Source organism: Xiphophorus couchianus, chromosome 14 (assembly GCF_001444195.1).
Source record: "Xiphophorus couchianus chromosome 14, X_couchianus-1.0, whole genome shotgun sequence".
NCBI classification, from domain to species: Eukaryota; Metazoa; Chordata; class Actinopteri; order Cyprinodontiformes; family Poeciliidae; genus Xiphophorus; species Xiphophorus couchianus.
In genome coordinates this window covers 9,576,798-9,595,696 of record NC_040241.1, presented here as the reverse complement: position 1 = coordinate 9,595,696, position 18,899 = coordinate 9,576,798, and the positions used below count along the sequence as shown (strand labels likewise).

Here is an 18,899-nt window from a genome sequence, read left to right as displayed (position 1 = left end):
TGGATCTGAAGATGCTGCACTGCCAGTGTTGTCTGCTAACAGTAGTTGATACTTTTAGCACCTAATATCAGGATGTGCATATTTATTAGCCAACTTCTTTCCTTCAGGCAAATTGATCCAAATAAAAAATTTAACTCACTCTAAAAAATAATAAATTTAGCAAGTAGAAATATTTTTGCTAATCAAACTGCTTTTAAACAGGAAAAGTTTATTCTGATTGGATATCAGACAGTTGGTAAAATTATATAACACCTGCCTTTATTCACACTTGATCCTTCTAATATATTTAATTGTTTCCTTACTGTGTTAATAGAGCTTAATGGGGATGTCTGCAGTGCTATACAGCTGACCCTTTAATTCTCATGTAGAGCTAGATTAGTTTCAACTGCAGAATAAGGTAGCTTAATAAAAATGTGCTCAGATGTGGAGCTGTTACCTCTATTTGACTGATAAAGTGTTTTTCTTCTCTGAACTAGAACTTCCAAGCCTTGCCAAGGCAGCCGCTTCAAATCAGCCAGAACCAGTACATTCAAGGTAAGGCACTGTCATTCCTATTCACACACATCCACACAGAGGAACATCCCGAGCACACATTTCAGAGGATGAGGGTGTGATAAATGTTCAGGTGTGTGGCTGTGTGTGGGCGAGGCAGAGATCTCCTGAGGTGTACAGAAACTGATGAGCAGGGAGCCAGCAAAGAGGGTTTATGAGGATAATAAAAGCCTACAGCCGCAGTCTACAGGGTCCCCTGCTAAAAACTCTCAACGGCGTCTCATACTTGTCTGCCTCCCTCCAGCGTGGCCTTCGATTTACTCATTGGAAGTTTTAAAACCACTCAGCTGCGTACAGTAATTGTCTAAAATTGCAGGCTTAGGTAATCTGATGACTCAGCACCAAATATAACAATAAAGAAGCCCAGAATATGGCTAGGATGATCACTCTTAGCTTCGAATAATTTTCTCATTATCTTATCTTTTGTTTGATAATAGGTTAATTTACCATATCTGATATATGTAATTATCTAATAGGGACATAGGTTGATTATATGTCTAACATTCAGAAGTAATGGCTAATACAGAATAAACTACATTTATGGCATCTAGAAAACTGCAGATATTTTTATAGGACAGAAATGTTGAGCCTGTTCATGACAGGCTCTACTGTGAGAAGCTGTACAACAGCAGGGAGCAAGTGGGAGGGTATTAGCAGTGCATACACTAGCGTTATTGACAGTGCTAAGACCCTCGTCCTGGCTCTGATTGGTTGTTTCTCAATAATGGAACAACCAATAAGACCAAAGGAAGAAGGTAGAGGAGTCAGATTTTTTCCACAGATTATCTGTATAATCTTATACTGTCAGGACATAGTGACAGTTTTAAGAAATATGTGGGGAAAAAACCCATATTTTTATAAAAGTTATGTACTTCGGGCTAAAAGTGAGGGAGATGTGATCTGAGTCAGGAAATAGCTACTCACCCAGCTGCTAGATGGGCTGGATGAGGAACAGTGTGCATCTTTTAACCAATATTAACAAAATATAATTCACTCTTAGAGAACTGTAGGAACTGGTTCAGTTGCGATTCAGCTATGGCAGTTAATTAAAAATCTATATATATCATTATGGGGCCTGACTTATTTGGCATATTTTAACTAACATGATAAAATATATTTTCAATGACTTACAGTATGATGATGTAGCTGAAATATACAGTCTATCAATAGCCAGTCTGAATCTGCTTGACAGCTTGACAGATGAGCTGCTTCTAATTAAGAACAATGTTAATTAGTTTCTATAAACTCCTGTTATGCGGAGGATGTCATATGAATAAAACCTCACCCCATTGGTTGGCAGCGCAAATGAAAAACAAGAGAACAGAAATTGGCCGGTTTGTGGAACAACAGAATATGTCCATCTATCTGCTGAATTGACCTGCAGAAGGAGGACACTGTTATGTTGCCGCTCTAAGCCCGACCTCAGCACCTCTCTGACTCTGATTCTCAGGGCTCTCTGTCATCAGTCCTCCACTGCTGTCATCCCTTCTTCTTTCTCTATCCGTTATCACGTTGATCTTAGAAGGAGAGGTTTAGACAGCGATCACAACAGTTTCGTACAGTTCCACTTTTATATGTTCACACCTCTGTGTGTGGCCATGTTTTTGATGTCAACAGCTCTCTGTTGGTGTATGTGGTTGCAACAGCACACACAGTTTGCTTAGTTATGGTCCGAGATTAGACCAAGTTAACCACTTTAAAAAGCGTTTTTAATTGTAAAAGGTCTTCCGTCTTTCTTGGACTGATAAACAATAACTGCTATAAATGTATGTGCTGTTATGTTGCTTATAAAGCTAACCTTGCAATAAGTTACCCGATGTTGTTTTTAGACTATTTATGTCTCAGGTAGCGTTTGGTTTGCTGGTGTCACTCTCATTAAGTGATGGTTGTTTGATCTTCACAGGAAAGGAGGAGGAGGTTGTGACGATTCATCCTCGAGACATGTTCATTCCCCGGGAGGGCTGGACTTTTCTTGCTGCGGGTAGGAAAATATTTTGTTCTGTAACATATTTCAATGTCATTTTTATCTTGCAGTACGTGCTGTGCATTTATTACAGAGCAATAAGCTTTAAATAATGTTTTGAAATATGATCTATTCTTGATTAAATATTCAAAGTTGTTAAAATACACAAAGTTGTTCCCTATATAAGTTGTTTACAGAGCGCAAATTGTAAAGCAACACCTATTATCCACCTACTAAAACAATAGGACTGAGGTATCACATTCTCTGACCACTGCAATGAAAAGAGTCAAATTTCACTGTTTGATAAAAGAAAGAAAATTACATGAGCTGGAAGATGGAAGGTAGGAAGATGAGTGGTGTGTACTTACAGTGCCAAGTGGCTGTGATTCTTAATTGTCTGTGGACCAGTAGGTAGATTGCATAATTAGTAGTTCTGGTTTGGGAGTTAATGGCTGAATATTTTGACTGTAAGGTTAATCTGAGTTCTGATTCTTTGAGAGAAGTTCTTATGAGCTTATTCTGGTGAAATATGTCCGGTGTTTGCCGTTCACCCTTTATTTACTTTACTTTACTTTTACTTTAAAAAGAAAGATTTAGTTTCACCCTAAAAGTCCTCCTGTCCCGACGTGGCCTCTGCTTGGAAAAGTCATTTAAGTCTTTGTCGCTCGCCTGTGTTGCACCAGCCAAGGGAGCATGCTGGGACACTGTCAGCCTGGAAAAGGTTTGTCTGCTGCTGGGTGTCTGCTGGGCCTGACAGAGTCACACTCTTACATAACCAGACAGATAAAACAGGGTTAGCTGCAGGATAGGAGTGAGGATGCCACATATGCGCACACTGAGTTTGGACACAGTTGCATTGTCATTCCAGCAGGCATAGTCATGTCCTCAAAAGCACACAGACACAAACACACGACCGCTTGGGTTTAGAGGAGACAAGCCTGTCATAGGAATTAGGATTTTCCCTCAAAGAAATGCTGCCTTCATGTTCAGTCCAAACTGTTGTTCAGATCCGTTTGCTTGCCTGTTTTAGACTTTAACACTACAGATATTGAGGTGTTCATGGTCTTTACAAATCCAAACATCCAAAACCTCATTCAGCATGATAAAGTTTGTGTTACTAATGATGAAGCAAACTTTTAAAACATTCTCCCTGTGTTCCTGCAGGCAGTGTGTTCGTGTTTGTTTATTTTTTAATTGTCTGAACTCAGATATTTTCTGTTCTCTGTGTGGGAGATTTTGAGAGAGAAAAAAACCCAGAGCGTACCCAAAGTGAGAACAAAGGTATTGCGTGTCCTCTGTGGATTCCTTCAGAATCACGTGGTCAGGTTTGGTTTAGGTCCCTAGAAGAGATGAGCACATGCAAGCGTCCTGAGGAGCCTAATGCATTTAGCCATAGGCAGAGGACAACCAACAACAACATGCTTAAGATATACGCATCTAACACATAGCAAGATTCTCATCTAATTTAACCACCAACTCTGTTAATAATAGCACATCTCTTCATTCTTTTTGACACGAATGTACACCTACAAAGTTTTCAGATCGTTGTGAATGCTACTTTCATTCAGTCTTTTTCTTGCTGTTGAATCAACACTGATTTTCCCGCTGATTCATGCTTTCTCCAGAATAGTAAAGGTTGGTTCACTTAAATTTCAGTCTTGTAGATATTTTTTTGTAACACTTGCTAGTGTGACACATTTCAGTAAATGTCCCTCATCTGTAAATTTATTTCTTAAGAATACGTGACACGGACTAACCAGGCCTAGGTGAGGTTACTCATATTTAACTTTCAGCTTTCCCCAAAAAATAAAACGTGATTAAAAGTGAATTTGTGTTTCAAATCCTTTTTTTCTTTTCACTGAACAACCATGCTCCAAGAGTTGCTCACAACATTTTCTTAAATAGCCCCCTCTCACAGAGACTTACTTACATCTTCTGACAACTAGCCCAACTCATAACATTTTAACAAACTCAGACATTACTCCATTTCTGCTCAAGCAAACCAAAAGGTTTTGAACAGTACAACCATGTCAAATAATGAGACCATGTATCTTTAATGTATGTAGTAGAAATATTGCTGCTGTTGTAGGCAGAAAACAAAAAGAAATTTAGCTGAGAATAAAATGTAGGATGAGTTTAAGAATATTGTTTACCGTGGAAAAGTCTTGACCAAATAGCTTATTCCCATGTAACTTTTAATGTCAAGATATCTTTGTTATATAACTTATGTACAACTAAATGCATTTATTTTTATTTACATATAAGGACATGATGAAAGTAATTTGGTCATCGTAAGTCTTAAAATGTGGTCCGTACAGACGAGATTAGTGTGTCATATAGAAAATCAAACCAGAATATCGAAGCAATGTGTGGAAAAACTAAACTCAGTAAATTGTCAATTTGCTTTTAGAAGCAGTAACTTGACTTCAGTGCCCTCTATATATGGCTTAATCAGTCTCTCTGTGTTTTTTTAAGCTGACTGAATGCTGTCGTCTTTAAGTAATGTTGCTGTTCTGTATTTACTTTTTAGACTTTCACGTCTGAGGGATGGATTTAGCCACGCTACCTTTCGTAGCCGTCTTGCATCCATATGTATGGGTTTCTTTATTCTGTATGCTGATCAATTCATTCCTCCTGAAAGCCTTTGTACGTCCACCACAGCCCACAAGAGGCATTTTAGTCAATAAGCACATTGAGCTCTTAAGCTTTTATCTATGAGCTCTGAGCTTTGGTGTGCTGCAGTGCATCACCAAAGGTTGTTCAAGGGAATATGAATGATGATTGTAAGAGATATGAGTAATGGTTGTTGTTCAAAAGTTGTTTTAATATTGGTACATAAATCATATTTTGAGTCAAGACAAATGTAAAACAGTGCACATTTCTGCACTTACTGATGAATATTAACGATGGTGACAAACCTTAAAATGAGATTCAACTGTACCTTAAACTTCTTTACTTGCTGTTTGGTGTTGTTTTTTTTTACTTTATTCCAATAAAAAAAAGCATTTAGTTATGTATTAGTTCAATATATTAGCTTTGATGTTAATCTGCCCCAGATTTAATGATCGGTATTTAGAGGCGTTTGCAGGAAGTCAGTTATTTTTATCTGGATCGATATAGAGACAGTTTCAGGTATAATCAGGCCTCAAGCTTTCACAAGATCATGTATTCACATGTTCTGTGTGTGTCATTTCACCCCGCATCGTACTGGACATGAATCGTTTTTCTTTCTTTATAGCTGCCTCTTTTTCTCTCATCCACACATCCTGGTCAGCAATATGTTTCTGAACTGCCAGGCTGGCTCGGGGGAAGTGCTCTGGAGCTCATCAAATATTAATAAGACGGTATCTTTAGAAACTTGCTCGCTTATGTCAGCACAGCCAGAGCCAGTTGTATCTTTTTCCTTATCTTTCACCTCATCGTCATCTCCAGAGCATCTTAGCATTTCTGTCCTTCCACCCAAGTTTTACAAGATCTTTAATAGTTATTTACCTGACAGATGTTTTTGCTGTGGTCCTCCTTATGAGCTGTTTGGTATTTAGAGATATTCTTCATCAATATGGTTATTTAAAAGAAAGGAAATATGTGAAAGATTAGGAACTCTTCCAAAAAAATTTTGAAAAATGTTCAGAAAACGTGAAGAAATTTTAATAAAGACATTTTTAAGAGATTACAAGAAAGTTTGGCTCCTTACTAGCAAAGCACAAAGGGAATGAGTGACGACTTTAGACTTTTACACACCACTGCACAACTTTAAGGTAGTAACTGAAAGGTTTGTGTTTGTGACAGACTTCTGCCAGGTGGAGCTCCGCTTGCTGGCTCACTTCTCCTCGGACCCGGAGCTGCTCCGCATTTTTACCGACCCGCAGGCCGACGTCTTCACCATGCTGGCCTCTCAGTGGTGCGTCTCCCTCACACACTCTCGCACACCCCGATCCCCCTGCCAAGGTGACCGTTGCCACACCGCAGGGAGTCTCCGATAGTCTCCTTCTCTCAGACTCACCATCTCCTTCACTTCAAATGCTAATCGCCTTGTTGCCATGACGACCACGCCAACTGCCTCCGTTTCCATGCCCAGGGGGCCTCTGGGATTGTCACCCTGGTGATTGCATTGTTTTGCTTTTGATGTATTTTAACGACTAGTGTGTTTTTCTCCTCCTCTCTATCGCCGTATGTGTGTGGTGTTTACTCGCTGGGTTTATCGTTTTGATCCTGCCCGTCAGTAACGTGTTAAATTAATACTCCTGTTTCAGACGCCTCTGCAGCACTGACTGACCAGTTAAGCAGATTACCACATTAACAGCCCTATTCAGGCTTTACACTCTTTTCACCTTTAAGCATGTTAACTGGTGTCATTTGAGCTCTGCTGGGATTACTCAGACAGAGCTTCTTCTTCTGCACAAAGTTTCCTCTCGTATAGAGTTCACATCATCTGCTCTTCTTTCTGTCACTTCTTGATTTCCTTTTGTATGGCCTTATGCTATGTTTTGCTGAGTTAGCTTTTGTTTCTATTCTTTCTTTCTCAAGACAGACGTGAAGTAAATGATCACATAAAACACCTTTTCTACATGTTGTCTCCTAGAAGATGTTTAAAAGTTGTTGGTTTAGAACATTTTCTGCTGAAAAAACTGCTGATGACCAATTTTTAGATTTCTGACATTGCACTATAAAGATTGCAACAGCTCCAGTTGTTTTTGACTATCTAATTGTTGCTTTTACTACACATACAAGCAGGTTTGGATAATTAACTCTTTTCTTCCAGCCTTTTCTTAGTTTATGAAAATCAGATCTGCCTTATTTGAATGTTGTTTTCTCACGTCTTTCCTATTTTGAAGAGGGGCTGTTGCATTCTCTTTTGTTCTGCAGGAGAACAGGTCAAAGGCTGACAAAATAATAAATCCCTGGTACTTGGATCACCTTAAAAATGTGTCATTTACACTCATTTTAGAGGATATATTAAAGATGTCATTAAGTCTGGTACCAGGGAGTTTCTAAACAAGTCATTTAATAATTGCTACTGCAATGAAAATGTTTAGTTTTTAGACAAAGCATCTCTACCAGGGGCACTAACAAAAAATAATCTCCCAAAATTACTGTCCAACACCAGTGACTTGTGGACCATTGCCCAGCAGGGGGCAATAAAAATCTAGTATGAACATTTGGTCCAGATGCACAACAGGGGGGCAAATATTCAACTTTAAATGTCGGTACTCCCAGTCAGTCACTATATAACAGGCGAGTAAACAGAGGAACATATATGGGTGATGAGAAAGACGGCCTGAGAGGGATTTTTTGATTTGATTATGCTTATGAAAACCTTGGAGCGTTGAGGATCTTCAGACACACCAATAATTTAGTGTGTGTGTGTGTGAGGCTGTCTGTCAACACAGAGACAGCAGTTTCTCATGAGCCCCTCCAGAAATGCCACTTTGCAGACGTGTCATTGCATCCTGTCTGATCCGCAGTACTACGCCTCTCTCCGAGTCACGTCACATAACTGTCACTGCATGTCCGTCTCCACGACTCCTGTACTTTTAGTAGTCCTTTATGTCTGTTTTAGCTCCACAGCTTCTGTAGCGATGTATTTGCATGCTGTCCACATATAACTTTCTCCACACAGCAAAGTCCTGCTTTTCTCTTTCTTTTTTTTTTTTTGCTTTTAAAAATCAACCATGATCCACAAAAGTTTGTTTTATTTTTCAAATGTACCATCAAATTTTAAATCCAGAATCTTTATAGTGCAATGTCAGAAAACTGAAAATTGCCATTTTTCTTGACAAACATGAACACAAAAACAACTTTATTGTCAAATAAACTAGACTTTAATTCTTGAAGACATGCTGTTTGTTCTGATCAACCTGAAGCTGAACTGTTTGGCCATAATGATGATTGTTACAGTTGGTGGGAAAAGAGGGACACTCGCAAACTTGAGAACACCATCACCTGTTATGTAGTATGGTGGTGGCAGCGTCATGTTGTGGGGCTGTTTTGGTGCATGAGCTTCATAAAATGGATGACATCATGAGGAATGAACATTATGTGGAAATACTGAAGCAACATCTGAAGATGTCAGCCAGTAAGTTAAAGTTTTAGAGACAATAATTATATGCATATGGTCAAATTGATTACAAAATGGTTTAAGGACAACAGAATTAATGTTTTGGAGTGGTCATCTTGTTTTGGCAAGGCAATCTATAAACCTGACTCAGTTACACCAGTTCTATCAGGAGGAATGGGCCAAAATTACACCAAATTATTGTGAGAAGTTTCTTAAAGGACGACTAAAATGTTTGACCGAAGTCATACAGTTTAAAAATCAATTCTACCAAATGCTAAGGAAATGTAAGGAAACCTCTGGAATAGAGCTTTGGAACCAGCGTCACTGCGTATGACGCTTACGTCTCGCGCAGTCGCTTGGCGCCATCTTTAAAGGCCACAGACCAAAACAAATTTTATTCCGGAGTTTAAATAATTTTAAGTAACTTAGATTCAAAGTATCTGTGAGACAGCTGTTTTTGTAGGTTATGTTTATGGCCCCTGAAGATGGCGCTCATATCCCTACATCTAGAGCAGTGACATCACGTTCCTAAGCTCTATTGGGGAAAATGATCAGTAATTTAGTTTAGACAATCCTTAGTGACAGACTTAGTCTAAGTTAAACAAAAACCCATTGGAAAACAGGGTTAAAATATATATTTTTATGCTGTATTTAAACATGTTCAACACTGACTTTAGATCAAACTTTTATTTGTTACAACAAAATGTAAAGGGGTTTTTCTTGATCTCTGTCACCCAGGAAAGTGGTGGGTGTTGATGAGGTGACTCCTGAAGACAGGGAGCATGCCAAACACATCGTGTATTCGGTGGTTTATGGAGCAGGTGAGCACATACCACCATTTGAATAAGAGTAAATAAAAGATGCACCCTGCTATTCACTTGAATGTTTGGTCCAAAATAAATAAAATACTGTCGAATAACAGTAAGAAATAAAAGAAGAACATGAAAAGAGTCAAATAAAGAGATGGAAAATGCTTGGAAAATACCAAAGAGAGTACAATTTTGACCCAACAGTAGTATTTTAGCAACAGCATTAAGGTAATTCTTAATGAGCTTTTTGCTGAAAACTTGGCAGACAGTTGATGACCAAATGAAAAATCACGCTTCTCTTTGGTTACGACCGTCTCTTACTGTTCATAGAGTGCAGCTTTTTTTCAGCTTTTATTTATCCACTGTCCTCATTTTCTACACTTGACAGTATAAAAAGTGCTGTAAAAATAAAGTTTGGTTGAAGGATTTTTTAAGACCACATGTATTATGTAATCAGGAAGAACATGTAATATAACATTTATGAAAACAGCCAAAGTGTAAAGAAAATCTTTCACAGACTAATGAGCCAGACAACCTTAAGAGATTACCAGAAATAGACTCTTTAAAGCAAAGTGAAAAGATATGAATGGTAATTTAAAATGTGTGTGTTTTCTTGAACATGTACTCGTATGGACGAACAGGAAAACATCAACATCTAGTTTCACCACTGACTTATTGCCAGTTAGTGTAACCATCTTTGTTAGATTACTGTTTTAATACCAAGTTCTGGTGTTTATCAGCTACAAGAAACACCAAGGCACAGATTTGTCATTTTGAGTCAGTAAATATTTGATATATCAAAGTTTTAGAGCCACATGTCAAAACAGCTTGTAGCCTATTATAATCACTGCAAGTCTGTTTAATTTTGGGTTTTGTTTTGAAAGAATTTAGTTTGTTCCAAACGTGTTGCACTAAAATGGCAGCTGGGTGTAAAAAGTAAAAGTTTTGTTGGACTTGAAGCATACAACTAAGTTAAAGCTAAGTAGCATTAACAACAAAAAAACAAATTAGCAAAAACATTTGCAGTAATGCATAAGTAAAATAATAAATATATTTGTAAATGAATAAAAAGGGCCACATACAAAAGTATTTAAAAAAGCGATAATAAATCTAATAAAGAACACCCAATGAATAATCAAATAATAAATTGCAAGGCAGCACTTGTCGCATTTCAACTTCTTATAGTCTGAACAGTTTGAAAAAACAGCAATCTTAAATTGTAAACTAATAAGATGAACATATAAAAAAAAGCATAAATTATCATATTTTGTTGAAAAATAGTACAACAAATCGCAATAGCAGAAGATTATTGCTCATAATTTAGGTGAGTGGGGAACAGTACAGACACACAAAAGGAGGAGCCCTCGAGGAGATCCTGATCAGCGTAGACAGACCGCTCTTTATGGAGGGGTGCGTCGCTATGGTTACTAAATACCAAGGAAAGCTCTCTCCATGAGACAATCAGGCCAGGGAGGAGGGGCACAACAGCAGCAGCAGCAGCGCTATGGACTCATGCACAGACATATGTACACAAATAGGTCAGAAAATAATGGAGCAATGCAAAATTGCTGGTGAACAAAGTGGCATGAAGGAGGTCAGTCAAAGGTAAACTATCTGCTTATTAAACAGGACAAATACATATTCAGGTTTTATTTTATTAAATTTGACTGAACTTGCATGTTTTTCCTTTTTATGTGTGTTTCTTGAATGAGCACATCTGAAAGGCAGTAGTAGTTTTTCCATTTCAAATTTACAGTTAAACAGGGACGAAGGCATCAGATACAGGGCAGGAAAATTGAAAGAAAGGAGGAAAGAAGATATAAAGCGGTGCTAGAGGTGTGAAAGCAAGCAACACAGAGGGGATCAGTAATGAAGGTCAAAGTTCACCTCAGTGCTGACCTCATTCAGCAGGAATGTGGGGCCCTGCACAAGAGCAACACAAAACACAACAGGCCCACGTAAAGGCCTCACTTTTATATCCAACCTCATCAAACACCTTTTTAGATACAACAAAGTTGTATAACAGTGGATAATATCTCGATATGAATAAACAAAAATGTCTGAAAACAATACATTTAGAACACGTTCTTATCCACTTAACAAGCCAGTCATAATAATAATTAAATCATTAATGGATTTTTTTTTATTCTCAACACAATACACGTATCACAATGCATTATTCCAGCCACACTTTATCATCTCCTCTTAAAGCTGCTCTTGTGAAAAGGACAGTAAAAACTATACCAAAGGGACCTCAGTGCTTTTTATATTTAGTGACTGATCAAGCACAATAAAAAAGACATCAAAATGAAACAGGCAAAAGAAATAAGGTCAGTGTTTTTGGTTTTTAATCTGAATTCACTACTAGTAACTTGAGTGTTTTAGAAAATGGTATAGTTTATGTCAAAGCTATGCATCTATTAACAGTGAATACATTAAATAGACTTTGTGTTTTACTGTAGCCGGCTCTAATCCAACAACATGTTACTTTGTGTAGGCCGTGAACGTCTGTCAGGGATTTTGGGGGTGAACGTTGAGCAGGCTAGTCGTTTCCAGGACAGTTTCCTCCAGACCTACAGAGAAGTCCAGGCGTTCATCCAGAGAACCATCCAGCAGAGCCACAAGCAAGGTCGGACTGTTTTACCATCAAGGTTATTAAATATGTGCTCCGAAAACAAACTGATACTGAAACAAATGTGTCATAGGACGAATACACAGTAGAGCTGCAAAATTAAATACGGTCTTTTTCAGAGACAACCCGTCAAACTTTTAAGTTTGTTTATCTTACTGTACATCTCCGCTTAAAAGAGGAAAGACATCAGACATATTCATATATATATATATATACATATATATATATATATTTATATAGATATGTAATATGCCATTTTGTTTTGAGGTGGTGACACCGCAGAAACCCAGTTAAAACTGGACCTCGGCCTTCTTTTTTTTTTTTTTTAACTTTATTTTTGTTATTTTTGCAGTTTTAGAGACACATACATACATTGAACAGTTAGACCCCCCTCTAACAAAAAATTACAGAGCAGCTAGTTTGACAGGAGCAGTTGAGTGATAACAAGGAAAAACAAAAATAAGAAAATAGGTAATTACATAAATTATACAGTTGGTGTCAAGCTCCGACGAGTGATCCATTTCTTCCTGTATTTATTGTATTTATAAGTGGCAAGCCTTAATGAAAAAGTCAGTCTCTCCATTGCGTGAATTTCCTCAATTATGTCCTTCCAGTCCAAACATGACGGTGGTTCCACAGCAAGCCACCGGCGAGTTATAGTTATCTTTGCACCTGCTAATAATATTAGTAGGAGATATCTATCAGACTTCTTCAGTTCCTGAGGTAAATTACCCAGGAAAACCACAGTAAAATCACAACATAAATTTAAGTCCATTTTAGTATTGATTTCTTTTATCACTTCCGACCAATAGAGTGCAATCTTAATACATTCCCAAAAAATATGAAAATGTCCTGCAGATACATTCCCACAGTTCCTCCAACATTTTGCCTTTTCAGTATTGTTACAATGTTTACTTTTAATGTTAGGTGTAACAAAAAAACGCACTATACATTTCCAGGAAAATTCCTTCCACAGGCCAGAACTTGACGTGTGAATCACAGAATTGCATATATTTAACCAAACCTCTTCATTTATTGTTATTTTGGCTTCTTTTTCCCATTTAGTCTTAATATATGTTGTATTACATTTCCTCTTCGTTCGTAGACATGCATATAGTTTGAATACTGTTTTTTTGGGAGGTCTTCCATTGCTCGAATCTAAAAGGATTTTAAGTAAGTATACCATTCTCGCTCTCCTCCAAATATTTTATACTTTTATTGTAGTAGTGTCTTAACTGGAGGTATCTAAAAAAGTCACATTTTTCCAGGTTATAGTTATCTTGAAGTTGTTTAAAACTTTTAAATTCATTATTCTTTGTAATCTTCCAATAACTTGTTATGCCTTTTTGTGACCACTGTGTAAATCTCTTATCCATGGACCTCGGCCTTCTTGACACACTAACAGAGCTGTTCAAAGACAAATGGGACCAAACGTGTTTCACAGTAGGATATCAACAGCTGCTTTCAGATATTTCTGCTACAGCTTGTTCTCCAAGTCTCTGAATCCTGGTGGATTTTTCCCATGACTGTAGTGACAGTGACAGAAGCTGTCTTCGTCCAATAGCTGTATGCGTGTTGATTAAACACACTGTTGACAGTTGGGGTGCTCTCTGATTTTTTTACATGCACATCTCTCTGGATGTGTTTGGCTAAAGAGTTAGGAGGATGTGCTTGCATTGGCAGGAATGAGACAAACTGCCTCGGGTCAATACTTGAAGGGTGCTTCAAGAAGGAGGGTTGGAAGGGAAGGGTTTGATGGTTCCGACGGGACACTTTATTTATATATTCTGACTGAACTGCCAGCGCAGCACACCTCTGACTTGCACATGCTCACACAAAATAGTGTGAAGTCTGCACTTTAAACCCTCACTGAGCACAGCCAAGAGTGGACATGGAGCATGATGATGTCACAATGCACCAAACTTGTGCTTTGTGACATCTGGATCCCCTTAATTCATTTCAAACAGTTTTGGTTAAAATTTCAGTCTGTGGCCAAGCAGCCCAATGTCTCAAGTTTATTACTCATACGCTGGGTGGATTATTTTGCCTTCCTGAGAAAGTGTAAAGTATTTGTGTAACAGTGTTTCAATGGAACACTATTGTTAATGAATTCTGAAAATCATTGGAAAAAAAACTTGTTTTGTGGCTAACATCAAAGCTTTAGATACTTTTCATGTCATCTTTTTTTTCTTTTTTGTAAACACTGCTTTGCAGTCACACAGACTGGTGCTGCATCACCCAACACAGCCCGTCAGCAGTGACACACCCCAATTCCTCGCGCTGCACGTCCTCTTTCTCCGGAGGCAGCTCCCTAATCGATGTGCTGTAATAAAATGCTGTGCACAGATCGGAGAGGCCTGCGCCTTCTCAGGTGAACGATAATTCACCAAACCTTCAGCTTCAGAAAATCTGCTGGATTTATTTTCACCTTGAATCTGCTCTCTACTTCTATTTTATCTCATTGGTCACTGATTTTTAAATTCTACTTCCTGTCTCAGCCTAATCCCATCCTGAAAATGAAGATAAAACGGTCCTCTGCATGGCAGAAGAATTAAAGTCTTGACAGCAAATTGTCTGGCTGTCTTACTGTGTGGACTTGGAAATAATTTGTGCTCCTGCGTTTCGGTCACTGCGCCACGTTTGCAGTTGGTACCTGATAGGGCAATATTTTGTCTAGAAGGATGGATGATGGCAGGGTAAGCAGAGATGAGGGGAGCGATGCAGGCTCAGCTGCTGTCATATTTGTTGAAAATATATTTTAAAGGGCGGTGTGAAGGTGAGCCCGGTCTCACAATGCAGCTGTAACAGCTGACAGAGAAGGTAAGAAAGCAAAGCAGTGACAAAAAATATCATAAGAGTTTACTGATTTTCATTCAGGCACATTTTTTGTGCTGTTGTGTTGTCATGTTTTAAATTCTGTTTGACTTTTTTGCCTTGATGTTAAAGTGAGTTAAAACCACTGCCGTGAATAAGATCACTGTTGCTCTTTATATCATGCAAATTTCATCAAAGCTCTTTGGATAAATGCTGCAGCATCACCTCTAAGAATGCCAAAGGTCATTTTCAAAGGGAGGATTTTCTCTTTCCATTTTCTTTAAAGTCCCAAAGACTTCAGCTTGAGTCTTCAAACTCTTTGTTGTAAACACATAAAAACAGACTGGAGACATCTGGAGGCTGTGAAACGACCTAATTGTTTTTTGTGCTTTTAGCAGCTCTAAAAGATTTTAGCCGCTTCATGATTATGACAAATAGATCAGTTTTGGAGACAGTTTTAGAAAAACTAAAACTTGTTCAGTTTAAAGATACAGCACAAGGATTTCTACATATTAGTTATTAATAGGTGGTGCTAAAATGTTGATACCAATTTCATCATATGGCTGAACAGGACTTTGAAGAAATTAGAAAAAAAAGCTGAAATCATTTCTCAGCATCATGGCTTATATAACTAAATAGTAATGAAATATTTATTGTAATAGACTGTATTCTACTTTTACCTTATCTCAAGCTTTAAAAAGACACCAGGATGGATGAATAGACATGTAGATAGATATTAATACTCCTGTTCAAACCATCCAAAGAACCTTATGGAAAAAAAGAAAAGACATGTTTTGTTTTTTCTTGTTACATTTCTGTCCAAGCAAAAACATCAGGGGCTGCAAACACATTCCAGCAGGACTCGGGTCACACCTGTCTGCCTACAGAAACACTTCCTGTGATATTCTTTTACTAACACTCACTAAACATCACAGTCACTGGGCCCCAGAACAACGATCACATTCCTTGGGAAAGGTCATATGTATGCGACAGAGGTCAGCAGAGCAGCAGATTTGTGGTTTTTGCTCCCTGTTTTGCATCGTATTTTTTACTGAATAGTGGATGTTTTTGAGGATGATTGTGTTCATAGGTCATTCAGGTTTCATGTCCTGGGTGGCTTAGCTGACACTAAGGGCTACTGGAGGATTTTAGGTGGAAAGCCTCATCTATTGTTCAGATTGGTGGAATGTACTAGTCACCCATGTGTACCAGCATGTGTTGGTTTTGCATAATTGTATATAATAATGTGTCTGTCCATGTGTTATGCATAACAACTTTTTGCCTATATGGAAAATCCCATCCTCACTGTTACACATGGTGGCAGCATTATGCTATGGGCATTAAGCCTGCACAGTTTTACAGAAATATGTGATGATGTTGGTGAATGTTGTGATAATAATATAACTTGAGATAAAAATAAAACAAGTTGTAGTTTGTTGCATTAAACAACTTTCACCACATATATTTCAGAGTTAGAAAGCCTGATTGCATGGTATTTACAATATTAACTCATATTTATTGCACCCCACACAGTTTAGTGATGTTGCAATAAAAACAATAAATTTGTGATTTATTGTGCAGTCCTAGTGGGAATACATGTCTACAGAACTGGTTTCTTGTATAAAAACCAGTTGCAGACTGAAGTGGAGGTTCACCTAAACATACAGATAGAGCTGCAACCAGTGTCAATCAAATCATTTTCATCTTAAGAAGGTTGAATAATTATGCATGCAACTGCGTTTATATTGCTTTTGTAAATGTTTAAATTATGTATATGTTTATTTTTTTAAAAAAATAATTTTTAAACATATTTAAAAATCTGTGGACCTTAATACTTTTGCAAGGCAATAAATGTTTTATTTTGGAACTCTAAAATATTAAGGAAGTGCAAGAAAACATTACTGAATTTTGTTAGAAAATTCTTGTGAACTGTTGCTTTTAGGATTGTCTTCCTTAAGAATAATGTGTTGCTCTAACTCTACATCACTCACCGCTCAGAGGAACACCATGTTTAATGTGTGCATTACTGATAAAATGGTTAGTGTTTGATTTGGTTTTGTTTTTTAGGTTATGTGGTGTCGTTAATGGGACGCCGACGTCTCCTTCCCCACATCAGCTCCCCAGACTGGGGGATCCGCATGCAGGCTGAGAGGCAGGCCGTCAACTTTGTGGTTCAGGGTAGGAGTTGTGATACTTTTACCACCGGTCAGAACCAGTGCCACTCTGTTCCAGCTGTTGGCAGCAGGTTTCATATTCAATCTGTAAAAGTCCTAAATTTCATAAAAGTATTTCCCAGGTCTGGAGAAGTCTACAAGTGTTGAAGGAAAGTTGAAATGTATTTAACTGATAGTCTGTTAAGCACAAAGGAAAAAATATTCTTTGACTTTTGAATGTTTCCTGCTTTATTTTGAGAATAGACAGGTGTATTTGTGTGCTTTATCTAAATCCAGGCTCTGCTGCTGATCTCTGTAAGATGGCTATGATCACCATGTTTAACCTGGTCTCCTCCTCCAGCTCGCTCTCTGCCAGGTACCAACAATAAAAATGAAACTCTGTATTAGCTTTCTTTTATTTGTAAAAAAAAGACTCAACAGTAATATGTACATAGGATCTTAGCTTCATGTGCCTCCAGGTGGTCTTGTTGTCTCGCTGGAGAAGTGACACCAGAACACAGAAACAACACTCTCAGGCTCCCCAGCCACCTAAATTAGCTGAGACTGACTGCTGCTGCCAAGCAGTCAGCTAGAGTAAACACACTTGAAGCTTTCGCCAAATTTATCAGTCTCATCATGTGTTAGCTTAGCAATGTGCAAAGTAAACATGGCTGTACTGACGCATTCACTCTGGTTTATTTGAAAAAGACTGCTTTGCTATTGTCAGTAAATGTTCATTAGCAAATAGTATTTTATGTGTTTCTGATTGTTTTATGTTACTACAGGCTTTTAGCACAGCTTCATGATGAGCTTCTTTATGAAGTGGAAGACTCTCAGGTGGAACAGTTTGCAGGTATACCAGTTTCTCCTAAAAAAACCCCCACATTAATTAAAAAACACTATTTAAAAAAACAAATATAAACTTTATTATAGGGCCTCTCTTTTTGTTATGTGTGTTAGACATGATTGAATTGGATTCTACTTTATTTATCCCTCTCAAAAATGTATTACTATAATATTATTTGTAAAAATATCGAAATATATTGACCACATGTAAAACATTGAGACTAAATGTTTGTTATGATATTATTAGGTGACTGATGCAATTCAATCTGTTGAAAGCCAGATGCAGATATACTGAAGTCTGTCGCTGCAGCTACGTCTGAGGGGGGAACAATCATTTAAACACATATTACATTTCTCCTAAACTTGCTGAATCATCTCTTTTACTTCCTGTGGTTTTCACATTCAACATGATACTTAATAAATAAAAAGACAAGTTAAAACTTCCTTAGAAATAACACTATTTACCAGTGGTAAACAAACTGAATTGCAGTGCTTTGCTTTAAAACTAAGATCAATTTGGAAAATATATAACAGACTTTGTGATTTATGATTGAATTTAGTTACATATTAATTTCTGTACATGAACTGAATCTGTTTGTGGAGTTTCTTGAGATGTTTGTTGTGAAGCTACACAGAATATAGCTTTAAATGTCTATTCAAAAAAGAACTACGCCCAGTGCACATGCATTGATGATTTTGATTATGGCATTTATTGAAATATAATGTTTGTTACTGTTTTTCTCAATTGTTGACTGTGTTTAGTCTTTTATGACTTTGTATTTTTGCGTTTTTATGATGTAAGGCACTTTGAACTTCCTTGTTGCTGAAATGTGCTTTACAGATAAACTTGATTGATTGATTGATTGATTGATTGATTGATTGATTGATTGATTGATTGATTGATTGATTGATTGATTGATTGATTGATTGAGTGATTGATACAGCACCATTTCTAATAGATTTTAATTCAACACAGTCTCATACTATATTTATTGTTTGGTTACCTTTTATTATTTTTATTTCCATAGATTTATTTAATTAATTTGCAATAAAAACTTGAAAAACAAACAGT

The 18,899-nt window shown here is 37.4% G+C and overlaps 1 protein-coding gene across 1 annotated transcript in view; it reads left to right on the top strand.

Moving 5' to 3' along the window:
* The window catches only part of poln (polymerase (DNA directed) nu), a 47,660-nt gene that overhangs the window by 26,987 nt on the left and 1,774 nt on the right, over positions 1–18,899 (top strand). Inside the window, exons 17-24 of the mRNA XM_028038834.1 lie at positions 477–534; positions 2,456–2,533; positions 6,305–6,416; positions 9,312–9,394; positions 11,880–12,011; positions 16,896–17,006; positions 17,279–17,357; positions 17,767–17,834. Coding sequence (XP_027894635.1) covers positions 477–534; positions 2,456–2,533; positions 6,305–6,416; positions 9,312–9,394; positions 11,880–12,011; positions 16,896–17,006; positions 17,279–17,357; positions 17,767–17,834 — 721 coding nt within the window. The remainder of the gene's footprint in view (positions 1–476; positions 535–2,455; positions 2,534–6,304; positions 6,417–9,311; positions 9,395–11,879; positions 12,012–16,895; positions 17,007–17,278; positions 17,358–17,766; positions 17,835–18,899) is intronic.